Source organism: Clinocottus analis, unplaced genomic scaffold (genome assembly GCF_023055335.1).
Source record: "Clinocottus analis isolate CAN_PGR_092001 unplaced genomic scaffold, fCliAna1.0.p SCAF_16, whole genome shotgun sequence".
Lineage (NCBI taxonomy): Eukaryota > Metazoa > Chordata > Actinopteri > Perciformes > Cottidae > Clinocottus > Clinocottus analis.
The window spans coordinates 13629106-13657045 of record NW_027175887.1 but is presented as its reverse complement, the minus strand read 5'-3'; the positions used below and the strand labels follow the sequence as shown (position 1 = coordinate 13657045).

The window sequence follows — 27940 nt, the reverse complement described above, 5'->3', positions numbered from 1 at the left end:
ACAAATGAGATATAATACTGGCTCCCACTGCTAAATGCAGTATTAATTATAGTAGTAGGACGTGTCGTGGCGGTACACTACAAAATATTTCAAAAATATGTCTACTTACAAGTCAAACTATCTCATAACACTTAATAAGATACAACCAATTAACAAATAACATTTCATTGAGATATGGGGACTTGCTTTAGACGATGCATCTTGATTATCTTGTGAAGCAAACCAATACTTTTTTGAAGTATTACATGCTTATTAGGAAACAAATTCGCATTAATAGTGAGATAAAAACCAGTGTAAACATAATAGCATTTCATCAACGTTTCATTTATCTCAAAGTGCTTCTTTTCATGAATATTTCCCGGCGGAATTTGCATCTGTATTTCTGTATTTCCCCGCAGGAAAAGGCAATTGGTACGTTCGTGTCAAAGACCGCCACAGCGTCCTCCCCGAAGCCGAACATCGTGGTGGACAGTCCTCACTCCGACTAAAACTGTGAGCTTCTCCTCGCTTTGACATATTGTTTCCTCTCTTATCTGTGTGCTTTCACATGTACGGTGTGAGTACTTCCTTGTCAACGCTGCATTGGAATTGATACGTCTATTCCACATAAAATCCAATTCCTCTATGATTTCTGCTCGCAAGCAGTCCTGACTGTATTGGAATCTGAAAGAGCATTTACATAGTGTGCAGCAGATGCTCCCCGGTCCGATTTACACAGGAAGCCTTTGAAGGCATGACCTGTGATAAAGTCGAGGCTGCGCTTCCATCGGCTGGAGCTCAGAAGCAGAAGCATTTGTATAATCTTGATGTTATGGGTTATGTAATGCATCTCCCCCCTCCCTCCACACTTACATTACTGCATAGTGTTTATATATTCTCTCGCCCCCTGCTGTCTCTCTTGCTTAATCTGCCTCTTCTCCCTTATCCTCTTTCCTCAGGTCCTTATCATCTCTCCAGCTCCAGACTTTCCTTTTCTTTCCTCTCATCTGTGAATAATTCTCTCCATCAAAGAAAGAAAGAGACGCGGAGACACTGCTCGTGTCCATCTGCTAGTGCTGTTTTGCTCCTGCTAATGAATCCTTCAAGTCCTGTGCAGAACAGACAATATCCATCACAAGCTACACTCTGAGCATCAGACACCACATTGACAAACACATGCAGATAATACATGGTACAGTAGGACTGATTTCATAACTGTAAATTGGGGCTCTAGGAAGGGAATGGACACACACACACACACACACACACACACACACACACACACACACACGCACACAGACAGAGAGTTTGCAGTATGTGCATTGTTCATGTGTGCTTCCGATTAGTGTAGTATTTCATCTCGGAGGAGCGCGACGTAACAAACATTTCTCTCTTGAAAACAAAAGAAAAAAAAAGGAAGCCATCCTCGAATGGCCTTTTCAACCAGGACCAAAGGTTCATGCCCTTTTACAGACTTTAAAAGAAGAAAATCACTATGTCGATATTTTTCTTTGCAATATTGGTGTACAGCGTCTGCCGTACCGTCTGGGAAAACATCTCACACGGCACTTAGCAGGACAACAACAAAAAAATTCGAGGTGGATTCTCCCGGCCATTTTGGACGCCTTCTCCAGGCTCCACGTTCCTCTTGTTCCAGACTTAACTCGCTTATTTTCCACAGAGGACAGACGACAAAGCGTCCAGTGGTCTTTATTGATGTCAGAGGAGTGAAAAATGAGGACAGACTCATCGGTTTAAGCATGTTACGCAACCTTGAAATGTGTTCCTCTTCCTCATGCTTTTTGTCGCCACCCTCATGGTGCTCATCACATCAATTTTTAAAAAAATATAATTTCGCTCTGTTGTTTGTGTGATACAATACACGTATATCCATCAGCAAAGGAGTTCATTCATCAGTACGGCCCACTGAGGATGCGATGGTGTGACTAGTTGATCGTCCTCTGCTCTCTGGCCAAACTGGCAGACTTTTCCTTAACGCAGGACTACACGGGTTGAACGCATCCTGCCTTTAGGATCGGACCGGCATCTGTTCGGAGTGCACTCGCCAGAGGATGGATCCTACAGGGAAAGATGTCACCACTCTGTTTTATTTTTATAGCATTCCAGGACTGTTTTTCTTTTCTTTTTCTCAAGAATTCATCGTCCGAGCTTCAACGAACAAATAAAAAAAAAAAAAAAGATTTACCTTCAAGTCCACATCATGTCCCTGACAAAACGTTAGAAGGACACACACATGTCCGTATTGCTTTTATTAGTGTGTTTCCGTGTTTGTGGGCGTGTTTGTTTTGTATTTGTGCGCGTCTGTGTGTGCGTGTATGCCTGTGTGTCACTGTGACCTTGTGTGTGACACGTTTCCGTGCTCACTCCCTCCCTCGTCCTTTTTCTGTCTTTGCCTCCCTCACTCCCCAAATCCCGGCATCCGCGGACACAGAATCGCTGGTCTCGGAGCCAAATGTGTCGATTGTCCCGTGTCTTTACAAGAAGCCATCTTCTGTGCGCGTATGTACGTGTGTGTGTGTGTGTGAATGTGCGTGTGTGTGTGTGTGTGTGTACTATACGTGCCTCATTGCACTAGGTTGGGAAACACTGTCTTTCATAGACATTAGTTGGTATTGTGTATGTCGTAATCAGAAATCAGCTGCCAATCATTCAACCCTCCTCTCCTCTCTAACCCTTTGCCTGATGTAAGTAACTGTGTTGATTGTGTACTTCTTTCAGTAATTTGTGTACTGTATGTCCGAAGGAAAAAAACAGATGGCACAGTGATCGGAAATGTAATTGTTGGGGTGTGTTTACGAGAAGGAATAATTTATTGCGGCCTCCAGATGATGACAAATTTAGATCCCTCTTAAAAGCAAGACGACAAGGAGGAGGTGTTGCGAGAAAGCGAGCGCCTGGAATTTCTGCACTTCCCGCGAAAAGCGACACAGACTTATAAAGCCACGTCTGTCACCGCTACTACGACTACTACTGTAACCTCAGCAAAACAACAGTACAACACCTCACTACAGCTTCTTGTATCGCTATCGTTGCCATTTCTCTCTCTCTCTCTCTCTCTCATCCTCTCACACACGCCGTCTGTGCGGGAGCGAGTGTGTGTTTCGGGGCGGGGATCTAGTTTCGTCCTCTTACTCACCGCCGTGCTTGATCAGGTATACGGGAGGTGACACATCCCGCCTCATACCTGCAAGTAGTCTGTGTGGTTTTGCCAGCTGGGGGATTATCGACCAGCTTGTATAAGTAGATATGATATTGATCCATTGGTCCATAATTCTCTCTTTCCCAGCCTCTCTCTCTCTCTCTCTCTCTCTCTCTCTCTCTCTCTCTCTCTCTCTCTCTCTCTCTCGCTCTCTCTCTCTCTCTCTCTGCTGGTGTCTACCCTATTTAGTCCTTGTGTTACTGCCTGGTGATAGATTACAAAGCTCATAGTGAAACCAGCACATTCCCTTATTCTCTCTCTCCTCCTTCCTTCTCTTTCTGTCTAATTACTGTCTGATTACTCATTCTCTCATTTTGTCCTACAGCAATCCCCCCTCCCACCTCCCACCCCTCACACACACAGACACACACACACTAACACACTCTACCTTCCCCCCCTCACCTATCCATTTCCCTCTCTGCTTTTTTATATTGCTCCCTCTGCTTTCCCACATCCCTCCATCTTGCCCTCTTTCTTTCTGTGTATGACACCCCCCCCCCTTCCGTCCTCTCTATTCTCTCTCGCTGTCTTGTCGTGTTAGTGCAGTTCTGAATGGTCATGGGGAAACATGTTTGCATGCTTATATTAACATGAATGATGTCAACTTGATGCAATGAAAAATTATATAAGGGATGCTTTAAGCAAAATCTGACAATGAACTTGATACTAATACTACTAATGACGACTAAACGGAGACCCAGCAATTGTTTATCTCTGTGGTCAAAAACAACGATGATGAAAAACATTGTTTATGCTGTATTTATCTTTCTTGAATTGGTATTCAATTTGATTTTCAATTGTTGTTTTCTTTTTATATATAATTTATTCAAGAGGTTTACTTTTTTATTGGTTAAGGCTGAGAATTTGAGTGAGGGGTTCAGTCAGGGCGATTGTTTCAGTCGGGACAGCTGTGCCAGGTCGCAGGATATTGGTGAATGTGTAAGTAACAGTGTGGCTGAAGCAATGATCATGGAAATAAATGATATGTATCATCCAGCGTCGTGTTTCTGACTTCTTTCCATCCGCTGGGTATGTGCAGGAGAGGCGGTGGAGCTGCTGTCACACATCCCAGGCAGTGTGCTATATTTATATTATGCAAGGCCCTGGGCATTTCCGATGTACACAGTCTATATTTGACTCAGGCATGGGAGGTAAGACACTCTACCTGGACAGAAGTCTGAACCCAACTTTTTTTTTTTTTTTTGCACTAAGCTCTCTGACTTTCTGCTGTGCATTAAGTCGTGTGTAATTATTCAGCCACTTTGTCATGAATTCTTTATTGTGGCCGCATTTTGCCTAAATGCAAAATGGAGCACCGCTGCCTGCCCTGTGTGCTTTGCTCAATCTGGCCTACCTATTCACACACTGTCTCCTTTTATTTTTAAAACACTCATATTTATCATGTGCCTATTATCTCTCGCTAAAGCAAAGATTCCAACCATGTAGTGACCCGCAGCTCCGGCACTTCAGCAGAAGGAAGAGGAGGAGGAGGAGGAGGAGGAAGACCGAGATCAGATGTGCAAGGGAATGACAGAGAAGGAGGAGTAAGAGAGGATTAAACAAATGAAGGAGGATGAAGAGCGGGAGAACGCTAGAGTGGAGGAGGAGGAAGAGGAGGAGGACACATGTGGGAAAACCTGGAGAAGAGAGGGGGGATTGCTACATGCAGGATGTGTGTGGATGGAGACAGGAGCTGGAGGAGGATAGCTCCGTATATAGACACACTCATCACGGGGCACCGGCAGCATACTGACAGTGGTAACAGTTCAAGAAGAGCGAAACACACTCACACACACACACACACACATATGCACGTACACATGTGACAAGGCACCAGCTATAGACGCTGTAGACTTTTGAGAGAAAAAGTGGAGGGAGGGGCTGGGGGGGGGGGGGCCCTGCTGTCTCCATGGCAACGTTCCCACCGTGCAGAAAAAAAAAATCATTTAGTCGGAAAGACATTTCACTCAGTTCAGTGAGCTGAAAGAGGCAGAGAGGGAGGGGGAGCCAGTTAGAGGCTGGGGGAGGTGTGTGTGCACTAGAGCTGTTTGTATCACACTGGAGGGATTTATCTAAAGTAAGCTGACAGCAGGGCATTAGCTCTTATTGCTAATATATATATATATATATATATATATATATATATATATATATATATATATATATATATATATATATATATATATATATATATGATTATTATCCTAAGTCATTAGGATTTCCCTTGCATCAGAAATGCAATTTAGCTTTCGGTGATACCGATGACGTCTTAACGTCTTGACGTCTGCCATAATGTACATCTTTATGTAACATGTTTAAAATGCACTTATATACTATGACACATGCACCGCCTACACAATGTGAAAACCTTTCGTGACTGAAACTCCAAACTTTTGTTCCCCCGTCTTAAAAAGCGCTGCGCAAAGGGACTCCGACCTTTTTAGGCGAGTACTTATTATGCCACGTATACAGTTTTTAACATTTTTTTCCCCAAACACTATAAATAATACTCCAAACCTTTCAAAATAATAAATTCAATGAGCGCATGCAAGTGGAAAGCTCAAACAGCAGGAGTATTAAAGTAGCTCGCCTCGGCAGGGGAGCAGTGTTTTAATACAGGAGCTGACCTTCTCTAGAGATTGCTTTCATGGATGAACTTAATGAGATTCACCTAACAAACAGAAACTTCTATGAAACATCTTTTGACATTTAACCTGTGTTATCGTGAACTCAAATTCGGAATAGGAGTTGAAAACCGTATTTGAGCGCCTTTCCATAACTCAAGCCTCCTGCTACATATCGTGCCATGCTGGAGAAGAGCCCCAGAGACTGGCAGAGGGAGGGTAGCACAGCATCCCAAATACTCTGGGTTCCTCTGGTAACCCATTTGTGCGGATGTCAGTGTATCAGCATGCTGGCTGTGATTACCTGTTGTGGGCCGACCATCTGGCCCTCAGCGTCCCAGCTGGGTACCACGGTCAGGAGACGGATTGTCTTCACCACACCACCTGGGCCTCGCAGACACGGAGCAGCCAAGGCTTCGGCCGTATACTTCTCATTCATATTTTATGATGAAATTCTCTGACCAACGGAAAAAAACAAAAACAAACAGAATGTAACAAAAATACAACATGGTCGGGTTTTCCAAAAGGCACTTCAAGAGAGCGAGCTTTCTGTAATTGCTTGGCAACTGCTGACACTGTGTGTGTGTGGAAGTTCAAAGCATGCAGCGAGACACACTGTATATTCCTCAGAGCGGCACAAAGCATCAAGGGTGCCTACGCATACACATTCTCGCACAGACACATACAAATATTCACGAACCGTTCTGTCAGTTTAATTTGGCCACGTAGCTCAGTCAGAATAAAAAAAGCTCTGCGTGTGTGGGGTTTCATTTTTTTTTTTTTGCATCCAGGAGGGCAGAAACCTTCCCTCAGAGAATGTTTTCTTAGGCCCTGCTTACCCACGGCTGGATGAAAAAGCCGCTTGAGCCCACAGCTTCTCGCCCTCCCTCGAATTTGGGTTAAAGTGATAAGGAGCGTTGTTTCTGTGGGAGGTTTTGAGTTTGATGAGCTCTGAAGCCCCTTGCTCAACACTGGGCTGAGCTGACGAGCTGGCTGTGCCACAGGGGACGAGAGGCTATTGTTGGACCCACAGAAACCGTGGCGGAGTGTTACAACTACAGGTTAGCTGGTGCGTTGTGCTGCTCTGACAGCAGGTTAGCATGCTGATTGCTGCTCTAGTCATTACGCTGTTTCTATTTTCAGCACTGAGGTTTTGGAGGGGATGGGCAAGTGCATGAGGAGACGAGCTGAAATGGAAAAGCTGTAATAGTGAAGACACGCACCCCATCTAAACCTGACAACCATGTTCAGTGTTTCAGGTAGCATATCATCAACATTTTATGTCCATTTAGATATCATCAAGATAATGGTTATACGTTTTCTCAGAAGAAAAACACAGCTTTTAATTCCCCGGAGCCCAAAACAATGGCTTTTGTCCCGAGGGCTTTTATGTAACTTCACTCAATCTAAATATATACATTCAGATACCAAGGCCCTTTAAGTTACTATATCTGTAACTTTGCCTGGCTGAGAAGACCAGTCTACTAACTGTAGATATTTGCTGACATCTTCTGGAGATCTAGTTCAACAGCATCCCGGGGATCCTGATCCTTTAATGGTGCGTGTTTGAAATGTCACCTCACTGCAAGAAGCATGCTGAAGGTCACTATTCTGTGGTTCAGCAGGTCTTTCAGCAGCATGAATTCTGCTGCTGTCCAGATGTCAGGAACGTGCTCCGTGTTTATGATTAAATCTGTCCCCTTCAGACTGCGTATCAGATCAGGATGGGCTGCACGTTAAGTCAAACGTGTTTATTTTATAAGACAAATCTGAACATGAGCTTGTTAATAAAAGAAAGCTGACCATCACGTCTCTGTCATTGCACTCTGTTTAAGTCGGTGGCTAATGTGTAGTGATAGTTCTTTGCCTGTCAGGATAATAAAATTCTCGGATAGATTCTCAGTTTTAATCTTAAAAAAGGTCCCCGGCTCTGTCTATCTCAGGAAGGCCATTAGATGGTGACAACGCAGATGCGATCACAGCTGACCTTTCTGCCACCGGCAGAGCACTTTAAAAGAGTGAGGAGCCAAGATAACATTCAAAGATGACCTCCTGCCTCCAAGCTTCATTTACTGCAAATGTGAGCATCTATTAGGTTCCTTCGTTTCACGCACTAGCAGGTCGCCTGATATGTGCAGCCAAAGAAATAGAATGAATTGAAATTCAATGGATGCTCAAGATAGAGAGCTATACCCATTTCACTATAGAATATGAGGCATTTGTTGAATTCAACTACAAAATGCAACTCAAAGAAACAGGTACAAAAAAATACTCCACATAATCACAAATAAATAAATACATGAATACAATTACTTTGTGCCTGTCCAGGCCCATTGTCTCATAATCAGGCCATGCCATCGCCTTAATTTATTGGGCTGTACATTCAGTAGGGCTGTACATTTATTTGTATTTAAATTAAATTAGTTTTCTCACACACTTGTATATAATACTTTTTTAACAAGTATATATATGTTGTAAAACAAAAAAAGCTGGACAAGATTTTATCCATAGTAGACTCCACTGTTCATTGTCTTTAGGTTCCTCTAAAAATTAAATCATCAGACAACCGTATTGAGGCATGTTTTATTGTTTTGTGTGTCCTGTATTACTTGTGTATATGTGATGTTTTTAAACTGTATATTGACATGTGGATGAACGAACCCTACTAGCGACATTGTAGGAAATTGGTGACATGACAACAAGAGCTGGTGAAGAAGATTGTTTTCAATCCAACAACAATAAAAAGCATTTATAAAATACATCTATATTGGTTTAGGGGTGTTAACTGTGGGAGGCAGCGCGCCGCCGCAGGACGTGTTGTATGCACACACAAAAAAATAGCAGAAGAAGAAGCTAATCCCTACGTCACATTTTGTGGGCGGGTCGTTTTTGTTGTCACTTCCGTGAAAAATACAACAAATGGCTCACGTTAGCATACTGTGTAGTGGGAGCTAGTTTTAAACTTGTTTCCCGTTATACTGGTGCGGGGCTGAGTGGTACCACGAGTCGACTGGCAGCCGCGAACCACCAGGTCAGTGCGCGTCACTTTCTAGCCGGAGGTTGGGCGACTTCAGGCCGCCTGGAGAGCACCGTAGCTCCCGTCGCTCACTGACAATAAGCTCCAACGTCCAAGGGCCCGCGCGTGCACAACGCGTCCGTTTTCTGGCTTTTAATGTTTCTATGGCAACAAAATCTCTATTATCGCCCCTCTCGCGACCCGTTGCGCGGCCGTTGAGCGTCGCCTCTTCGGCTCTCCGGAGCCGCTTCCGTCCGGTTGTTTCACGTCGTTTCACAGACAGCGGCGGCCGGGAGGAGACTCGCTTCACACTTTGTGCTACGAGCGTGTCTCCGCTCAGTCTGACAGCCGCGACGTCACAGTGATGGAGGCGCAGTGACCCCACTACTTTGTGTGTCTGTCAGAGGCAGGCAGTTTATTACAGTTAGAGAGGAGAGAGGCTCAACACAAGCTTCTCCTCCGTTTACTCCAGTGAGGTCCACACGAGCTTTGCTTTAAAAGTTCTGAAAAGTAACTAACAAAAAGACGCTAAATCCTTCTGGGATGAACTCGTAAACGATAGATTTGGATGGATTGGGTAGACTTTTATTGTTATGGCAGAATACAATACAATGAGCGATACTCCTGATCAGTGCCAGTAAATGACACAAGATAAACAACAACACACAAAACCAACAACAAATGACAAGTAAAATATATAACGCAACACAATTTTACATTAGGCACTCACTAGTATGAATGTAATTATCTCACAATAATACATGCAATTATTGCACTAGGATGAATGTAATCATTTCACTTGTATAAATGCAATTATTGCACGAGAATAAATGTGATTATTTCATTGGTATGCATGCAATTAGTGAGCTATAATACATGTGTTAATTGTACTAGTATGAATTTAATCATTTCACTTGTATGAATGTAATTATTGCATGAAAAGTATGAATTTAAGGATTTCACTAGAATAAATGTATACATTGTGCTAGAATACATTTATTCATTGTGCTAGTATGGATGCTTGTAAACTAGTTCATCTCTCCTTGTAATTGTATTACTTTGCGTTGGAGTTTAAATCCAGAACATACATACAGTCCCTAGTGCTTACAGTTGAAACGCAGATACATTTCTTACAGTGGAAACGCCCTAATAATATATTTTCTGCTCTACCACGGAGTCTCTCATTTAGACGTGCACAAACATGTTCATTCTGTCCTCTCTTCATGGTGACAGGTTCATGGAGCCGTCCACGAAGCCTCCGACCAAAGTGTCCGATGTGGTTTTTGTCATTGAAGGGACGGCAAACCTTGGACCCTACTTTGAATCTCTAAGGAAAAATTATATACTGCCAGCCATTGAGTAAGTACATTGAGGCACCCCTCCTTTGCGAAGTTAATCCTTCATTGCTAATGTTGTTATAAATGCATCAGTCTTACTTTTTATTTTATTTACCCTAGATATTTTAATGGAGGTCCCCCAGCAGAAACAGATTTTGGTGGAGATGTGAGTGTTTTTAAATATTTTAATGCATATTCTTTGTCAATGGTTTCAGAAGATGAATCTTAGCAAAGCGTCTGCTAATATTTCTGATGTACATATTCCTGTGTTTCCTTTGTCCTTCTAGTATGGAGGGACACAGTACGGCCTCGTGGTGTTCAACACAGTAGACTGTGCGCCGGAGTCATATGTCCAGTGTCACGCACCGACTAGCTCTGCCTTTGAGTTTGTGTCGTGGATCGACAGCATCCAGTAACTAATTTAAATTATTTTCTTGACTATTACAAAGTTGACAATGTTAGTCGGTTTCTCATTGCTTTATTTCGTCATACATTATTTTGCAAATCTTCTATATGACCCTATTTTTGTTCCACGCAGGTTCATGGGAGGTGGAGCAGAAAGCTGTAGTCTAATTGCTGAGGGACTCTCGGTGGCCTTGCAGCTCTTTGATGACTTCAAGAAGATGAGGGAGCAAATGTAAGTATGGAACTGTCCACACATTTTCAAAGTACAATCTCTGCCCACCAATGGAAGGATCATTAGCAAGCATTGCTCCCTTAATAAGTGTTTCACGCTTAATATATTCCAGCTTGGATGCGTATCCTGTTTGGTCATGGAGTGGAATAAGCTTTCAGAGTCGGTCTTTCTCTGCATGAGTTTCTTTATGACAAATAAATGAGCCCCTCGTCTGCAGAGTACAGAACTGAGTTTGACACACACCCACACACACACACACACGGGCTGCACACTCTTTGGAGGTCGCTACACTCTTTGTCAATATGATCTATAAATATGTTCTCTTCCTTGGTTTATGATTAGTGAACTTTGATATATGTTTTCAATGAATGAATAGTGTAATCCAAAATTCATGGATCCCCCCGTCATGCTTGTTGCATATAAAGCGTAACATAATCCCCCCTCCTCCGTTAAGACTTCTCAAGTCTCAAGGATAATATGAACAGGATTACATGAAATGTAAATGACATATTATAACACAGACATTGTCCTGATACCATTTCTTAATCCAGTACCACTGTCTAATGGGGAGCCTTCACAGATATCCCTTAGTCAGAGTTTATGACCTTTCCTAAATTACATTGATTCCATGCAGAATAAACATAATAAGCTGTGCCATATTTAATAGTGAACTGGATAAGTTGTTTGATCTTATTGTGGAACACCCCGACAACCCGTTTTTCTATTACTGAAATGATTTCTGCGTTTGAATTGGGTCTAAATCATATCAAAGTTTTGAAATCTGTGTATGCGATTAAGGTAACAGAACCTTGTTTATGAAAAAGTATTGTCATAATTTATTTTGTCTTCTTGTTTGATGTTGACCTAAGGGCAAGAAAACCATGAACAAATACAAGCAGATATTGAGCAATCGCCACAACCGAGTGTTTCACTGATGACGTCGGCTTGTTTAAAGGCCAGGGAAATGACCTCCTAGTCCTTACATTGAATTCAGGTGTTTAAAAAAAATCTAAACAATGTTTTTTCTCTTTTTCTACATTTACCAGAGGTCAAACCCACAAGGTGTGTGTGCTTCTGTGTAACTCACCCCCGTACCTGCTTCCTGCCGTGGAGAGTGTCAGCTACACCGGCTGCACAGCAGACAACTTAGTCAAAATCATCAGAGACGTGAGTCCACTTATACTGTCTCCATTAGGTACTTGTTGTGTCTGACAAACTTAATGTGCCTCAATATTTTCGTCATGAATCAGTGATGTTTGTATTTGAGTAACTTCATAGGGTGAGGTAAAAATGTAATACGTTTCATTTTCATATCTCTCAGAGAGGAATTCACTTCTCTGTGGTGGCTCCTCGGAAACTGCCTGCTCTGCGGTCTTTGTTTGAGCGGGCGTCTCCAGTAAGCGGCGCCGTTGAACCCCATCCAGACTACAGTCAGGACCCCTTCCACATGGTCCTCGTCAGAGGCATCTCGCTTCCTGGTGAGAAACCACATTTAACACACGTTCGTTGCGATGGGGCCATCTTTATTAATCCCTACAAAATGTCCCTGATTAAAATAGCTTGTTTGTTATCTCCGTCTGTGCACCTTTTTTGTCTGTGCTTTCCTTTGTGGTTTAATTCGAGTTTTTTTTTATTATGCATTTTCTCTGAGGTACTTCTCTACCAGTAGCAGACTTTCCTCCAGCCTCCAGTGCGGTTTAAAGATTTTTTTTCCTGTAATATCATCCTGACTAATATGGTCGTAATACAGTAGTAGCTAATTTCACGTGTGTTAACTGCAGCAAAAGGTGATGTCATGCTTCACGTGAAGTCATTCTTTAGTTGGCTCAAGCTATTCCAAAGGGTTACTCCTACAACTGTCTGTGAGTAGGCAGGAGTTCCTTGCTAAATGTGTCTTTGTCTCTGTCACTTTCAGCAAAGCACCATTTTACTCCAACATTGGGAGCATTCTTAAGTTCACATCTCAGAACTGTGTAAAAACTCTTAAGCTCATCCCACGGTCTGTCTCCAGTTTCCTCGGGTCCTGGGCCGCTCAAGCCTGTCCTGCCTCTTCAGCCACTGCCTGTCAATCAGCCTCTTGGTGGAGCTTCACAACCCCCTCCACCCATGAACACAGCCCACCCTTATCAGGTAATGGGCACACGGCCACACAGCGTAAGGCTAATTCCTGCCGTCTGCTTTTTGGCTCAGTTTCAGACAGTGGTGTTTATGTTCCTTCCGTCAAACTACTACCTAGCATTGTCTTCCTTTAATCTGCTTGCTGACAGAATACAGCCCAGATGACTGCTGCTCAGGTGGCGGCGCAGATGGCTGTGGAGGCAGCCAACAACCAGAAGAGTCGCTGTGAGTTACCAGTGGGCTCTGTGGGCCTTTTTGGGAACACTTTTTACCCACGCTTTTAGTTGTTTCTGTCTGCATGCTGTACGTGTGACTGTCTTTTTCTCTCTGTTTTCTTTAAACATGTTGTGTTCCCGCTGCCTCCTCCAGTCCCGGGAATGGTCAATCAGGGTCCTCCATTTAGCAGTCAGTCAACGCTCCCATCAGTTGCTGGAGTGAAGATGAATCAGCCCAACATTGCAACCGTCACTACGTCGCCCATAATGCCGCTACCAGTTCCTCCCAATCAGCCAGTCCCACCCCCAGTACAGCCAGTACCAAATCCAAATCAGCAGCCGCAGATGCCACCTCAGCAACCGACCACTGTGAATCAGCCCACGGTGCCTTCAGTACAGCCTAACATGGTAAGTTATATAATACCCATACCACCAGTTTTATTGTTGTTTTTATGGGTGTTTTCCACTACAGGGTCTTAAAAAACACATAACCATTGTGTACTTGAGATTTAATCAGCGAGCTTTAGAGGTGCCGACGGCCAGCTGTTTCACCCGGCCTGCAGTCGTTGTGCTAAGCTAACTGGCTGCTGGCTGTAGCTTCATTTTAATTTGAAACGTAAAGAAGTGGTATTAATCTTCTCATTTAACACTAGTCCAACTGTAATAATGCAGGACATGTTCTGAAGAATGCATGCCTTGCAGCCTTATTATGTAAATTCAAGACGCACCTTTTCATTGATGTTTGTCCAACACGTTCTGTTTGTAAACACACTAAAAAACACACACAATGGATTCAGGTCAGGCGAAGCCCCAGATCACGGGCCAATAAGCTCCTGTAGTGGGAAAGAGCTATCGGGGGACTTTGGCACCTTTTTTATCTACTGCATTCTGACGTTTTAGGAATAATACTAATGGTCTTTAGGGTTTGATATAGGTTTAAAATCCCAGCCAAGGTATTGTTGTATCTCTTCTTCACTTTGTAAATTCAAATTATATCATGCACATATTCATCTTGTCTTGCTCTAAATATTTTACTCAAGCTCCATCACATGACACCATGTTGAAATTTCAAAATAGCAGCCACAACTAGATTATAATTCTCCAAATGCTGTAACGCCAACAATATTAGTTTCTCCTAATCTTTATCTGCAACTGTGCAGAAAGACCAGCTTTTAACAGAATGAATAGAAATGCGAAGAAAAAAAAGCAGCGCAGCATTCAAATGTTGATATAGATTTATATGTCAGCGTTCCTTCAAACTATTCAGCTCTGCGAGCCTCTGGTTGGTGACGGGAGCCGTACATGTGAGATGTTTGCTGTGAGCGTTGTATTGAATTGTATTTCATAAGGTTTGACGCAAGTGAATCATAGGCAACATTCTGTTTAAATAACTCAAAGCACTCAGCTGAAGACTTGATTCGGTATTCCCAACCCCTCGTAAACACTATCAATGTTTAAATCGTATTAATATTTTGAAATGTAAGTGGCCCTGCTCGTGTTAGATATCAGAGACCCGAGACTTAAGTCTGATGCTGTGCTGCCAGCCGCCTAGAGCTGAGTTTGCAGACTAACACTCTGTCTGATGTCTAAATATCAAAATGAATTTTAAATGTTTGTACTACTATGGGATCAAACCCAGAAGATGTTCCCTTTTCCCCGAAAAAATCATTGTGACTACATCCAGTATTGTTTCTCCACTGTTTTACAATTCATTCATTAATTCGTCTTACTACTACAGTATACTTGTGAATCTCTCTAAACAGTCTAAAATGGGCCAAATCTAATATTTAATGATTCATCAGCTGTACAGAATGACATACTTTCTATTAATCACTTCATTGAAATCATCTACTTAGTCAGTGTCTTTATTTCCTTTGACTTGACGAATACAGCTGTATTTGTGACTGGTAAAGGGATCAAACTGTACGTCTACTATATGTGACGCCCTCCCCTCTTCTATTTTCTTGACAGCCTGGTGTGTCTGGAGCTCCGGGGAATGCAAATTCAATTGGACAGCAGCCAGGTGTGGCGAATAAGATTGTAGCATGGACCGGTGTCCTGGAGTGGCAAGAGGTAATGCCTTGTAAAAGATCTGATTTAAAATAGCTGGTGCCCAGAAAGTACATCTGTAAAATAAAGCAATATTATAAACATTTTATAGGGAGAGTTGTTCAGATAAATCCATGCACTTTACATTACATTCCATTTAGCTGACGCTTTTATCCAAAGCGACTTACTTTTGTTCGATAGACCGTAGACACAGCAACGGGGAGCAATTTGGGGTTAAGTGTCTTGCTCAAGGACACATCGACATGGGCTACAGGAGCCGGGCCTTGAACCACAGTACAAACCTTATTATAAGCATTTTAGAGAAAGGGTTGTTCAGATCAATCCCTGCACTTTAGTCACTGATGGCACAACTGAACATTAAGTGGTTCGTAGTGTTAAAACGCTGCTGAAGTTCTGACTGAGCTGAAGCCCTCGTAATTCAGTGGTCCCAAACTTTAGTCTGCCAGTAAAGGGGACCGATGTGAGGAAAAGGAAAACTTCAACATTTTAAAAAGTGTCTTTATTTGTCTTCTTGCTGGGAGAGAAAGATTGATACCGATCTTAAGTCTGTAAATACGAAGCTGCCGCCGGTTAGCTTTTGTTAGCAAACACAACAAAATCACACATTACAAACGTGTTCTAGCTCTTTTTGTTCAATGTACAAAATCAACTTTTTTGTATGCTTTAAAAGAAAAATATGGGGGGGTTTCTTTCTTTTATTATTATATTTTTTTTAACAAGTTGTGGAGGATTATGTGCAGGAGTTTTTCTTGGCCAGCTTGAGTCTGAGCCGGTTGCTGGCGAGCTCACTGTGGCATCATGACTCGAGGAACGAGAGACCGTGTTTTAATTAGTGAGCTTGTAAGAAGTCCTGGTCGGTGGATTTTGTTCCCTTTGAACAGAGTGAGCCGTTTCACACCTTTTTACAGTTTATATGCTAAACTAACTAGCTGCCGGCTCCCTTTTCATTTCCATCGAACATATGAGAGTGCTATGGTTCAACTCCCAGTAAGAAAATAATCAATATATTTAACTGTTGTTTTAGTTATCTGTGTTATATCCCAGCTGTGAGAACTGGAATTGGGAGCCATTGCCCTCCCAACATACAGTTGTGAGTCCTAATAACAGCGTCTCATTACAGTAAGATTAATTGCATATTATTTTTGTCTCACTACTAGTGCTTTAGCTCAAGGTCAAATCAGTTTAGGTTGCAGTGCCGAGTAAGGAAAATGGATGTTAATGGCTTTAATGCGACACTCGTGAGGCCTTCGAGTGTTTGTGGACAGACCCGAATCAATCGCCTCCATCGACTACGGTGTCGTTCTCCTTCATCAAAATACTCTAAGTCTGTTAAATGGACAGGAATCTGAGTGGGAAGCTCAGGAAACTCTGAATCTCGCCTGTGAGCGTGTTACAGACGCGAGCAACCGGAGCGCAGATCAGGAGCATGAAGCATTGCTCTTAATCCGCTACTTCCTCCTCCAGCTCACTCATTAGGCGTTCAGCTCTGTAAGTGATTCTGCGGTGGAGTAATCTGTAATGTTGAGGAGAATTACACCACAGACACTAAAACTCGTTTGAAGAAATGGCTGTTGATAAAAAAGAAAAAAAAAGAAACTCTTACAAGGGATGCCAGCACACTTGGCTGGAGTTTGCTCTGAGCACAGCAATATCAATATGGTTCTCCCGTTTTGGCGAAATTTTAATCTCTGAATTCCCAAAAGCTTTATTTTTCTAAAACGTGGGCTAAATTTCCAGAATGGTTCCGCTCGCATTATTTCTTTAATCCGCCACTAATTTAGGTAGATGCGATTTTGAAGATGATTGTTTTTGTTACTGTTCACATCCCAGTGTCCCTGAAATGGATAAGCCATTTGTCTGCAGAGGGAGCCCCGCACAATGCATTGGCAATGGACAGCACAGGGATACAGTGGGCCTGACTAATGTGTGATTGATTGGTCATTGATCCTTCATTGATGCTCGGAAGACGGAGTGTGCTGGCGCTTTTCCCAGTGGGATCGCAGCATTGATGCACTTAGAAAGTAGTTCTTTATGTCTTTCGTTCCTGACACGCTGTTAAGGAACAGGTTATCTGCAGATCTTTTGAAAAGTCCATCCATCGGTCCGTTTTTTAATTGCTTGTCCTAATGGGAGGAGGAGGGGGGGGACAAAAGGGAGAGCTGGGCAGCCCACGTGTTCTTCTCCTCAGCAGTATTCTCCAAACTTCTCCAAGGTCGTCTGGAAGATGTAATCCCCAGCTTGTCCTTCATCTTCCCTCGTGTCCCCAGCAGTTGTTCCAAAGCTTCTCCAGAAAGAGACAGAAAGAAGGCAAACCGAGTATCACCACAGAAACACGTGCACTCCATAACTAGGCAGTACCTCTGCAGTTATAAGCATTTGCCAAATTCACAAAAAAGGTAGAAAATCCTCATTTCATTTGGAGTCTCTGTTTTAGTATTTTGGCTGAAGACTTTCTCGAGGACAGTTAAGTCAGTTAGAACGCACCAATCTTTTCTTTTTTAAGTTAAGAAGCTGGAGGTGTGACTCCTCTAAAAGCATTTAAATGTGTGAAAGGTACCTGCAGTAATTAGTTTTTCATATGTATGCTTATCTAAAAGGGGCCCCACACTGCCACCTGTAGACCAGCAGCATAGCGTGACATCGCTACTGGACCTTTTTAAGGAGAACAAACTTTAATAAAAAATGAAACACAATCAGGATTTCTGCTTCATTTTCAATGATGGGATGTACTTTGTTGACCTTGTTGAGTTGGAAGTACGTTGGCTCTGACAGCTTTGTTTTTTTCTCATGTTGGTTTGGTCTCAGGGCAGTATTTAAAAGATTACTTGAAGGAGTTCTTCTGGCTCACGGTCTAACTCTCCTCCTCCGTTTGTCACTCCTCACTGCCGCCCCCCCCCTTTCCTGCAGAAGCCTAAAGCCTCTTCGATGGATTCAACCACCAAACTAACGCGTTCTCTGCCATGTCAAGTGCACGTTAACCAAGGGGAAAACCTGTGAGTAGACAATCAATCACTCTGGACTTTGTCTCAACGTCTGGTGCACACCGTTTACCGCTGCCATTGTGTCTCCAAACAGAAACACAGACCAGTGGCCACAAAAGCTCATCATGCAACTGATTCCACAGCAACTACTGGTGAGACCATTTTTTTTAATTTATTTTTTTTGAAGTTTGTGAATATGCTCTTTATGAATGATGCATAACGAAGCCCCGTCTTTTCAGACAACCTTAGGTCACCTCTTCAGGAACTCTCGGATGGTTCAGTTTCTCTTCACCAACAAAGACGTGGAGTCGCTGAAAGGCTTGTACCGCATTATGGCCAATGGCTTCGTGAGTTTTCGAGCACTCTATTTCCTGAGATTAAAAATGATGCGTGCTCCCTCCATGTCCCCGATCTTATCCATCATTCAGTGTACCTCAATACATTTTCCATGAGTGGCAGCTGAGTGCAGGTCCTACTTCTGTCCAGTAGTTGGACCGAACATGAAGCTGTGTTGCAGTGTTGCCGTAACGACTCTAGAGGGGGTTCCAGGCCATACATTTAGTCACTTTCCAGCCAGATTGATGATTTAAAACATGCACTGCCATCAGTTCAGTCAAAAAACCTTTTAGTTTAGATCCAGTTCCAGAAGCATAATGATGGAGGTGTATCAGGTTGTGCGTTGTTAATGAAGTAATTCCATTGAGGAATAGCAGAGGCATTAATAGTATTCAGTCCAGCTTTGCCTGGATGTGATTTACAAACCAGTGAATCCACAGTACAAGTTAAGTTAATACCATTTGCAATTTACAAAATCTGATATGTTTGATTGGGCAAAGGAGCTCAAGCCCCGAGCACATCCCATAATTCTGACGGTGTCCCGCGTCATGGTCTCTAATCTGCCCTTTGACCCCCCCCCCGCCTGCAGGCCGGCTGCGTCCACTTCCCCCACACGACGTCGCCCTGTGAAGTGCGGGTGCTGATGCTGCTCTACTCGTCCAAGAAGAGGATATTCATGGGCCTCATCCCCAACGACCAGAGCGGCTTCGTCAACGGCATCCGGCAAGTCATCACCAACCACAAGCAGGTCCAGCAGCACAGAGCGGTGAGTGGTGATAGCCGGGTGGGGGGGAGGAGGCAGGAGGCGGTGGGAAGAGAGGAAGGCTTCAGTGAGGAGCGGAGAGGCCAAAAAGAGGTGATAACGAGGAGGCATCATTGAGGAGCACCAGGGAATTGAGGTGCATTGTTTACAGCATTAAGGTGCATTGTTATTGACATCTCATTTCCAGTATCTTCACAGCGGCCTCGTCGAGGCTAATGGGGCTAGCGTGAGCTACATTTCTGTTGCTCTGCCGCGTCATCGTCTCTGCTTAAGTGAGAGTAATGTAGGCCCAATATATACAGTCTGCGTTCTTTATATTGAATCCGTTCAAGTAGAATTGTCTCTTTAACACTGTACAGTGTTTATTGTTTCTGCACTGTGTTAACATGCATTTGGAGCAACAGTGTCTATAGTGTTTATTCTTTATTAAGGGCACCTGTACAGCTAAATACCAGCTGTTTTTATAGCACCTCGAACAATTTAAAGCTTACATACATTCACAACATGATAATTATATATTATATTATCATATAAACACGATACATGACACATTTACTGTCGTATGAGGCACTTTCCATGTTCTGCCACTGAAAAGTGTTAATGGATTTGTCATATTTAGAGCTGAAATGATTAGTTGATTTGACAATTAGAAAAAATGTATGTAATTCTTGTAAGCAGTTTTTTTTTTCAGTCATTGTCAGAAATATGCTGCTTTCGTCTTCTTGAATGTGAGATTTTGTGTTAAACTTAACAATTTGCTGGTTTAAAAACAAGCAATTTGATGGGCTTTTTTTCAATTTTCATTAATCTCGGAAATAATTAGCAGCTTCGTGAATAATAAAAAGAATAATTAGTCTTGTTTTAAAGTGCCTGTGCAGTTAAAACATACCTTCCTGTGATGTCGTCAGTTGACGACTTCATAAAAACACAATATGCACACTGGTTGCTCCGTCCTCTGCTATAGTTTGACAACGTGGAAAGATTCAGCTTCAAACAAAGCACAACTCTGGGAGATATGTTTTTTAACTTGAGGCTGATGTGAACATGAAATGAGATGCGCTAGGAGAGGCGATGCACCGGCAGTGTGTGTGTGTGTGTGTACGCCAGTCTTTAGGGACAGGACAAGGGAAGGAGACAAGGCCCCTTATCCCAGCCTCGCTGCTAAAGGTAGACCACTTCTTGTCTCCGAGTTCATTACAGGTTACAAATGTTGCTGCCTGGTCCACATGACATGGAGATTTCACTTTCCCTCTCTGCTCATCCTCATCCCAGCAGACAGGGTGATTTAAAATGTGTCCTCTGGATTAGCTGTCTTTTCCATCACAGGGCTCCACTCCAGCTTATTGCATCCAGTGAGGAGGGATGAAACAATGCAGCATCCAATCACAGAGAAGCACCAAGTCTCCATTTAAAAATGAAGCTGGCCGTCTTGGTTTACATGAGTTAGATTCCTTTTTGTCCTCGCAGTCTGCTCTCATCAGCAGTGAGGCCTCTTGTTTACTCACCCTCCTAATTTAATGCATTTGTTTAGGCGCTTGAGCCCTATATGTTACTTGAAGCCACGTGTGTCTGAACGTCGGGGCATTTAGAGGAGGCAGAAGACATGAAAATGTAATGAAGCATTTTTTTTTTCTGGCTCTTGTGTATTATCACATATTCAGTGCTGCATTGCTGATGGGGAGTGGCTACAGCAATCTTAACATAATCAAAATTTCCAGTTAGCTCGGGTTTCTCTGTGCAAAACGCTCAAAAGGTATTCAGGAACCAGTTTGTTCTGTTTACAGCGAGATAACATTTTATATTCCTCCCTGAAAAGTGACGCGGGCCCAAAAAATGTGACCCAAGATGTTCATGTTTCTGGGTTAAAGACAGAAGAGTTATCGCACACAAGAGGAGAGATGAAGAGGAGGAGTAGAAGGAGGAGGAGGCAGTGGTTTTGTTGGTTCCCTCAAAAGACCTGGAGCGGTTATTGTTGGTCAGATAACACACATTAGCTAAATCCCAGGGTGATTTGCTCAGATTCAGTGAGATGGATGGGTAGAGGGCTTTTTCTTTTTCATTTTTTTTTTCCTGAGTCTGTAGTTAATAATTTGTGCTTAAAGGAGCGATGAAACGCCCCTCGTTCCTGCTCGTCTCTCCTCCAGTGTAGAAGCAGCACCTGCACCGCTAAGTGCTGCCTGTTTCAAATGGTGCATTTTTAAGCAGTTATCAGCCTTCATATTGCACATTTAATACATAATTGCGCAAATGAAATGGGCTCAGTATACCTTCTAGAGTGGTCGGAGAAGTACGTCCTAAATGTTCGAGTTTGCAGGTGTGTTTGCAGAGTCTGTTGATGGGTCTGTTGCTTCCTTTCTCTTTCCTCTGCGCTCAACTCAGGATGGATGTTGTATCGTTGTTTTTTTCCACTCCAGTTTCTGCTGACGGTGTTAGTCATGAAGTTTCAGTTTTGTTTTAAATTGTGAAATCCGAAGCAGCAAACACCTCCGCAGGTGGTGCTTGAAGTTTAAGTCTCCACCGGTGTACCATTGCATCCATGTTGTTTTTTTTCATTAGTTTTTTCATGAACAATCGTGAACAAAGTCACTATTGGTTTCAGTCCAACAAGTGTGTTAAACGTGTCGTGTAAAAGCACAGATTAGGGATTATGACAATACAAGACCATGATGTATAAAACAAGAAAACACTGATTTTGTCCTCAATCTATTTTTTAAGTAAACATGTACAGTAAGAGCAAGAATATACACATCGAATTTGCAAATGGCTTGTTAATAGATATCTATACTCTTCACAGTGACCTTGATGCTCTCCGCTACCTTGACTGTTGTGGTGCTCTTGAGCAAAGCGTTTAGCCTCAGTTCCCTTCAGTCCTGAACCCAAACGAGGTGTTTGTACTGCTGGGCAGCTGTAAGGTGTTAATGAGTACAGAGGAGAGCGCGAGGCGTGCGCAGACTGCGTCTCGACATGAAGGTGTTGAAATGTTCCGTATGTCACCGTCAGGGAAGGGAAAAAAATAAATAAAAATTAAACAATCAACGTTTCAATTTCTCTCCGCTTTTTCCGCAGCAGTTAGGCGGCGCCGGGCCGATGCAGCCGGTTCAGGTCGCCCCCAACCAGAACTTCCTCAACAGGCCCCCCGGCCCCATTCCTGTCTCGCATGGCAGCGTCCAGCAGCAGGTAAATTGACCCGCTTGATGCCGGCATGTCCGCCTTGGTTTCCACTCAGTTTCCCTTTCACGCTGCCCGATGTCGACACCTTTACTGCCCTTGCTGATCTCTGCATGCCTTCCTGGTAAACCTCTCTTCCACTGCTTCACACCCCCCCCCCCCACTCCTCCTTCTTCTCTCTGCTCTGTCCTGTGTCCAGTCTGTGGTGGTGGGCATGCCCCCTGTTAGTCAGGTCTCTATGATGGAGGAGCAGCAGAGGCAGAACAATATGGTGAGACCTTTCGGTTGCCTCTCAACAGACAAGCAACATGTGCTCAATGTCCACGAATACTGAATTTATATTGTAAGGGGTTTAAAGTATTCAATCATCATTGAGTTCTAGGTGTCAAAAGGACAAGTTTCATTGAACCAAGTAGATTAGCACACAGCGGATTTATCAGTACAATGCACATTTTCCAACACGATGACCTTTTATCTGCCCTTGTTTTTATTATACTGTCAGAAATAACCATGAATGAAGAGTAGGCTGCCTTTCTGTTTGTTTTGAATGAGGGTAAATTCAATTTCAGTCTTTGTGGATATTCTGTTTTTAAATGTACAAACACACTGTTTCTCCATCCAGCTGCTCGGCATCAGGACGACTTAATTTCCTGTCAGCATGTATTGACTCTACCGGTCTCCGTGGAATGTTTTCACTTCTAGCATAATTCATCGACGACATGCTTGCATGCAGACATTTGTATATTCGTGCATGAGGTGGCGGGCTCCAAACCAACAGCTTAGGTCGATCTGTTCCCAACACGATGGTGCACTTCCACCCTGCATCACGTTTCCTGTTCATCCTCCAAGGCTGCATCAATGTCGTCTGACAAATCGTAGACAACCAGCCTTAAGATGGTCAACACTCCTCTATTCCATATAAAGCCGACAAAGAATTATTAACATATGCAAGTCGTTTTGTAAAATTGTTTTTAAAAAAAAATTCAAAAAGCCCTCTTTCGGACAGAACTACTTTTCTTTCTTATTTTAAATCTTTGACGAGTAATGTGAAACTGAAATCTACAGGTTTTGATCTTGGAATCTGTATTTTTTTTTTAACCATAACTAGTTTTCCTATATGAAAAAAATGCGATGTACAACTTTTCAAACTGTCCTTCAGATGGCGATGAGAGCAGTCGGACCAGCCAATCAACAGGCGCCGGTCGGCGGCGCTCCACCCAATCAGGTCACACAAGGCGGACAAGCCCAGCCCCAGGGTCCTATACTCCGCCTCTCAAACCCAGGAGCCAATCCACAGCTTCGCAGTCTTCTTCTCAGTCAACAGCAGCCAGTAAGAGTGCGACAAATGGCTGAGTGAATTTGTAAACGTCTCGTAAAGGAACTGCTCTTCTGGAAGTCTGAGATTTTAACGTGTCTCCTCTGTCTTTTGTGCCCGTGCAGCAGGGTGGCGTGTCTCACATGTCGGGCATGATGTCCCACCAGGGTTTAGGGCAGCAGTTGGTCCATCCGGCACCAGGAGGGGGGCCTCAAATGCAGGGCCAGTGGAGGCAGCCCTTGGGAGGTCAGCAAGCACCCCCCACAATGGTGGAAAGAGTTCAGAAACATGTGACCCAGTTGGACGGGACATTTTAGGTTGATATCCAAAAATATTCCAAAGCAACTTCAAAAACTCATGTTGAAATTGAGCAAGTTTTTAATCAGGCATCCAAAGTAAAATGTAGAAAAGGAGTTATTATGGTTATTTTTATCCCATTTACTACACTTCATGCCAATTTTACATTACTACAGGCAACATGCAGTTTCTCTATTTTAGTATTTTTATCCGATTTCCCACGCAGCCATCTGTATCTAATCAAATTCAACTCGCCGGCTAGCTTGAGTTAGATATTCCATCCCAGTGTGCACGCTGCCCAAACTGTAATTGTCAAAACTTACTTCATTTTTGTGCATTGATTGAAATGGTTTGCAGAACTTCTGCTGCATTTAGATATTGATTTGAAGCTCCAACTTTGAAGATATCCATTGCTAAAAGATTAATATCCTTTTGGTGGCCAGACTTTGGTGCTGTGCACTGAAGATGAGTTACAGCCACATTGGTTTTCCCGGGTCTCTTATCCGTCATTGGTTGCCCTTCGTATTTTCACAGGTGACTCCCACAGCGTTTCCTCCAAAAAAAACAACAATTAACAATAGTGTATTTAAAATCTTTCTCAGCTCGCTCTCTCAACACAGAGGCTTTGCACTTTAAGTTATTATAAACAGCCACATCTACATTATTCTACTCTTTCTTTGCTCATTGTTCGTTGTTCAGGTTTGATTTTATGACAACATAGTACACGAATACGTCGGTCTCATTGTTGACTTAGAAGTCCCAGATGTCTGAGCTTTGAGCCGGTACGGTCTGTTTATGCACGGCGTCGACATCTAAAATCACTATACAGTACACGACGGTGAAGACCTCAATGTTTACCCACGTCAATCAAATCTCAGATGCCTCTCAGTTGACTTTCCTAGCAAGTGATTGAAAACAGATGGCTGCACGGGAGAAACTAATTTACTATATGCTTCATTCAGGGAATAATGGGATTACTCACCCGGTGTTACCTTGAATTCTTTAGGGAAACTCCACAGTGAGCGAAGTATCAAGAAAACTGAGAAAAGTGTTGATGAATTTAAGTAAATGTGGGCGGAGTTTAACAACCGCAAAACTATACCAAAACATATACGTTCAGAAACTCAACGCAGAACAATACTAACGGCCCACATTTACTGCAAATCATGCTTTTTTATTCTCCATTCACTGTGGGAGTTTGTGAGGAAAATACATTTTATTCAAGCATTCAAAGCAGTGTGAGTAATTGATATACAAACTGTCATTTTGTGGGTAAAGTATTCATTCATAAGTACTCAATACTTTAAAGTGTCCCTATAGAAAGTGTCATTTCTGAAGTAGTGAAGAGAATGCCTAATTTAAATGTCTCTCTCTCCTCCCAAACGTCTCAAACCGGTTTGCAGGTCAGATGCTGATGTCTGGAGGTCAGCGAGGCGCGGTCCCTCAGCCGGGGATGACCCAGGTCTCCAGCGTCATGGAGGATGAAATCCTCATGGACCTTATCTGATCCAGCTTTTGTGGATTCAGGAACTGGATTTTTTAGTTGAATCTCAGCAGCCACTTGCCGTTTTGGACACATGCATCCGCTCTGTTGCTTTATTGCTACAAATGTTCTACATAATTAAGGAAAAAAAATCACAATTTATTTTTTTTCTCCGCTTCCTTTTTTTTTTAACGGGACTGAGCCGCTGAAGTTAATTAGGGGCAGACAATGCGAGCATTAGTTTTTCATGTAAGTGGTCAAACCGACGGCGCGCTAATCCTCCGTGCTACTCACTGGATGAAGCCAAACCAGCGGAAACAGTAAATTATGCCTCTGGAAACTCTACTTTTCTATGTGTTTTTTGTTTAGAATTTTATCACTGAAATGAGAAATATTGTAATTCTTTACCTTTTTTTTAATTAAGATTTTACCTTTTTTTCTTTTAGATTTTTTTTTTTCTGTTTTACTATTGATAAAGTTGTTTTATGAGGACACAAATAAAATGATGGACTATACATCACTGAAGAAGTCGTCTTCATTCTGAAGAGGTTTTGCTGTTGATGGCCAGCCAGAGTCTCCTCGGTCCTGCGTCTCCTGTGTGAACGTAGGGATGAGAGAGGGGGACTGAAATAGACACAGTAATAGATAGTTCAGTGTATTTTTCTGCCAAATAGTGTCACAGTGTTAATTTTAACTACTCCAATATGTCGTGGAACCATAGAGAGTCCCCCCCGTGCCAAGTAGTCCTACCAGATGGCATCAGTTGGCCATGTTTCCTTTGGCATAGCGTACAATCAGGCTGACCGCATGCGCACAAGCGCCGGCTCCACATACATGCCCCCGGTCTGCTTTTTGAAATGCACAAACACAATGCAACGCCAGTTTTCAAAAAATCCTGCGCACCAGCAGAGCGCCGTCCTGTCACGTCTCGCTGTAACCGACGTGTGCAGGAGCTGCGGCGCCGAGTCGTGAGTGTGCACGGAGAAGAGGAGCGCACGTGAACTTTAGCTCGGCCGCACACGTACGTTAACTACACTTGCATCGGCTGCCTTTTTCTTTTTTTTTTTTTTTTTTAAAAACACTTGGACACTGTGTACACACAGATACACACTCACCAACAGGAAGTGATGTCAGTCCCTGTCACCTGGGAGACAGAGACGGTTGCTAAGATACCGTGACAGTGGGTTCTTGTTTCTGAGCTTTTCCTCGGCTCCGCTTTCACATGGACTCACACAGATAGACACTAGTTCCTCAGTGGCTGGTGTTCATCCCTCCCATCCCTTAATCACTGGCCGGCCCTCGGAGCCCTGGCTTAGCCTCACTTTATCTTCCTCTCCCTCTCCCTCTCCCTCCATCTCCATCTATCTGCCTCCATCTCACTATTGAACTATTAGCGCCTGTGTGAGCTCATAAGTTTTTCAGTATCTCTTTTATTAACAGCGAACATGTTCACAGGTCCATGTGTTGAACTGCAGAGTAAAGAAAATGGGGACTAAACTGACTTCATGGACATTTGAGAAGCACTCTCCCCCCCCCCCCCTTCCCCTCCCTATATCATTTAAAAAACACATACTTAATGAATGACATTGATCATATTTGTGTTTTAAACCTTCATAAATTCAAATAAACCACATTCATTTGATGCATTTTATACAACACTCTTTGTTTTCAAGCCATTGGATCCTCCGTGTGTCGTCACCGCGGCTCATGGTGTTAGGATGACATGGTGATACTGAAGTTGTGTGCAGTATTGCCACATTTGATTTATTCATTGAAATACAGAGTTCAATTTAACATTAGAAGTGTATAAATAAACCAAATAGGACTTCATGTCACCATTTCTGATCAGCACTGGAGACTTGCGGGTTAGAGGCGACACTGCAACACACGGACCTGTGATGCATTTCATAAGGAAAGATAATGTGTTGCCTCACAACTGATTAAGGACTGGACATTTCTCGTTGAACTCAACAAGTTACATATGATGTTTCTCTTATGATTCCAAATGTAAGGTGTCCAAAGTATGTTTTATGATGATTTTCTCCAACACGATTCGGTTCGTCAAGATTTGGGTCACCGTGGCTGTTAGCTGGCGCGGCCCCATGTCCTCCATCTTCTCCTGGGGATCCAGAGGTGGGTAAATGGACTTTCACTTGTATCATGTCTCTCTCCTCCGACCTCTCAAAGCACTTTTACACTCCCTGTCATTCACCCGTTTGCACCCATTCGTTCCCTGAAAGGAGTGGAATGGAGTTAAATGGGTTGCCTGTGGACACGTCGACATGAACTAGGCCGATCCGAGGATCGAACCGCCGGTCTTCTGATGGAAGCAACCGCTCTACAGTCGCCTGAGTTCGTTCAGGTTAGATAAGACGGACCAA

The 27940-nt window shown here is 43.1% G+C and overlaps 2 protein-coding genes across 7 annotated transcripts in view; both read left to right on the top strand.

Annotated features, from left to right (window-relative positions):
* syt3 (synaptotagmin III) overlaps positions 1 to 4193 on the top strand; it is a 32118-nt gene extending 27925 nt beyond the window's left edge. For both annotated transcript variants that reach the window (XM_068578730.1, XM_068578731.1), the window contains 2 exons: positions 399 to 492; positions 939 to 4193. In XM_068578730.1, the coding sequence (XP_068434831.1) occupies positions 399 to 488 (90 nt within the window). In that variant the 3' untranslated portion in view covers positions 489 to 492; positions 939 to 4193. The remainder of the gene's footprint in view (positions 1 to 398; positions 493 to 938) is intronic.
* Positions 4194 to 8711: 4518 nt separating this feature from the next.
* Positions 8712 to 26119, top strand: med25 (mediator complex subunit 25). 5 transcript variants are annotated; one of them, XM_068579380.1, is made up of 20 exons: positions 8712 to 8854; positions 10073 to 10198; positions 10297 to 10342; positions 10464 to 10588; positions 10715 to 10813; positions 11860 to 11980; positions 12135 to 12291; positions 12825 to 12943; positions 13081 to 13156; positions 13301 to 13554; positions 15118 to 15219; positions 18127 to 18209; positions 18292 to 18349; positions 18437 to 18544; positions 19123 to 19299; positions 22363 to 22473; positions 22664 to 22735; positions 23624 to 23794; positions 23905 to 24025; positions 25480 to 26119. In XM_068579380.1, the coding sequence occupies exons 2-20, from the start codon at positions 10077 to 10079 to the stop codon at positions 25581 to 25583; spliced, it is 2226 nt and encodes a 741-aa protein (XP_068435481.1). In that variant the 5' UTR covers positions 8712 to 8854; positions 10073 to 10076; the 3' UTR covers positions 25584 to 26119. The 5 variants fall into 5 exon arrangements, with proteins under 5 accessions (XP_068435481.1, XP_068435480.1, XP_068435478.1 ...); XM_068579379.1 differs by having other exon boundaries at positions 18124 to 18209; positions 22366 to 22473; positions 25480 to 26118; XM_068579377.1 differs by having other exon boundaries at positions 18124 to 18209; positions 25480 to 26118.
* Positions 26120 to 27940: the final 1821 nt, after the last annotated feature.

What these genes read in the sequence shown, in the direction of transcription:
- med25 (XM_068579377.1), top strand. Translation starts at nt 10,077, where the DNA reads ATGGAGCCGTCCACGAAGCCTCCGACCAAAGTGTCCGATGTGGTTTTT. An exon ending in AAGAAGATGAGGGAGCAAAT is followed by an intron (nt 10,814 to 11,859) that starts GTAAGTATGGAA and finishes TACATTTACCAG; the next exon opens with AGGTCAAACCCACAAGGTGT. An exon ending in CAGAGGCATCTCGCTTCCTG is followed by an intron (nt 12,292 to 12,824) that starts GTGAGAAACCAC and finishes GTCTGTCTCCAG; the next exon opens with TTTCCTCGGGTCCTGGGCCG.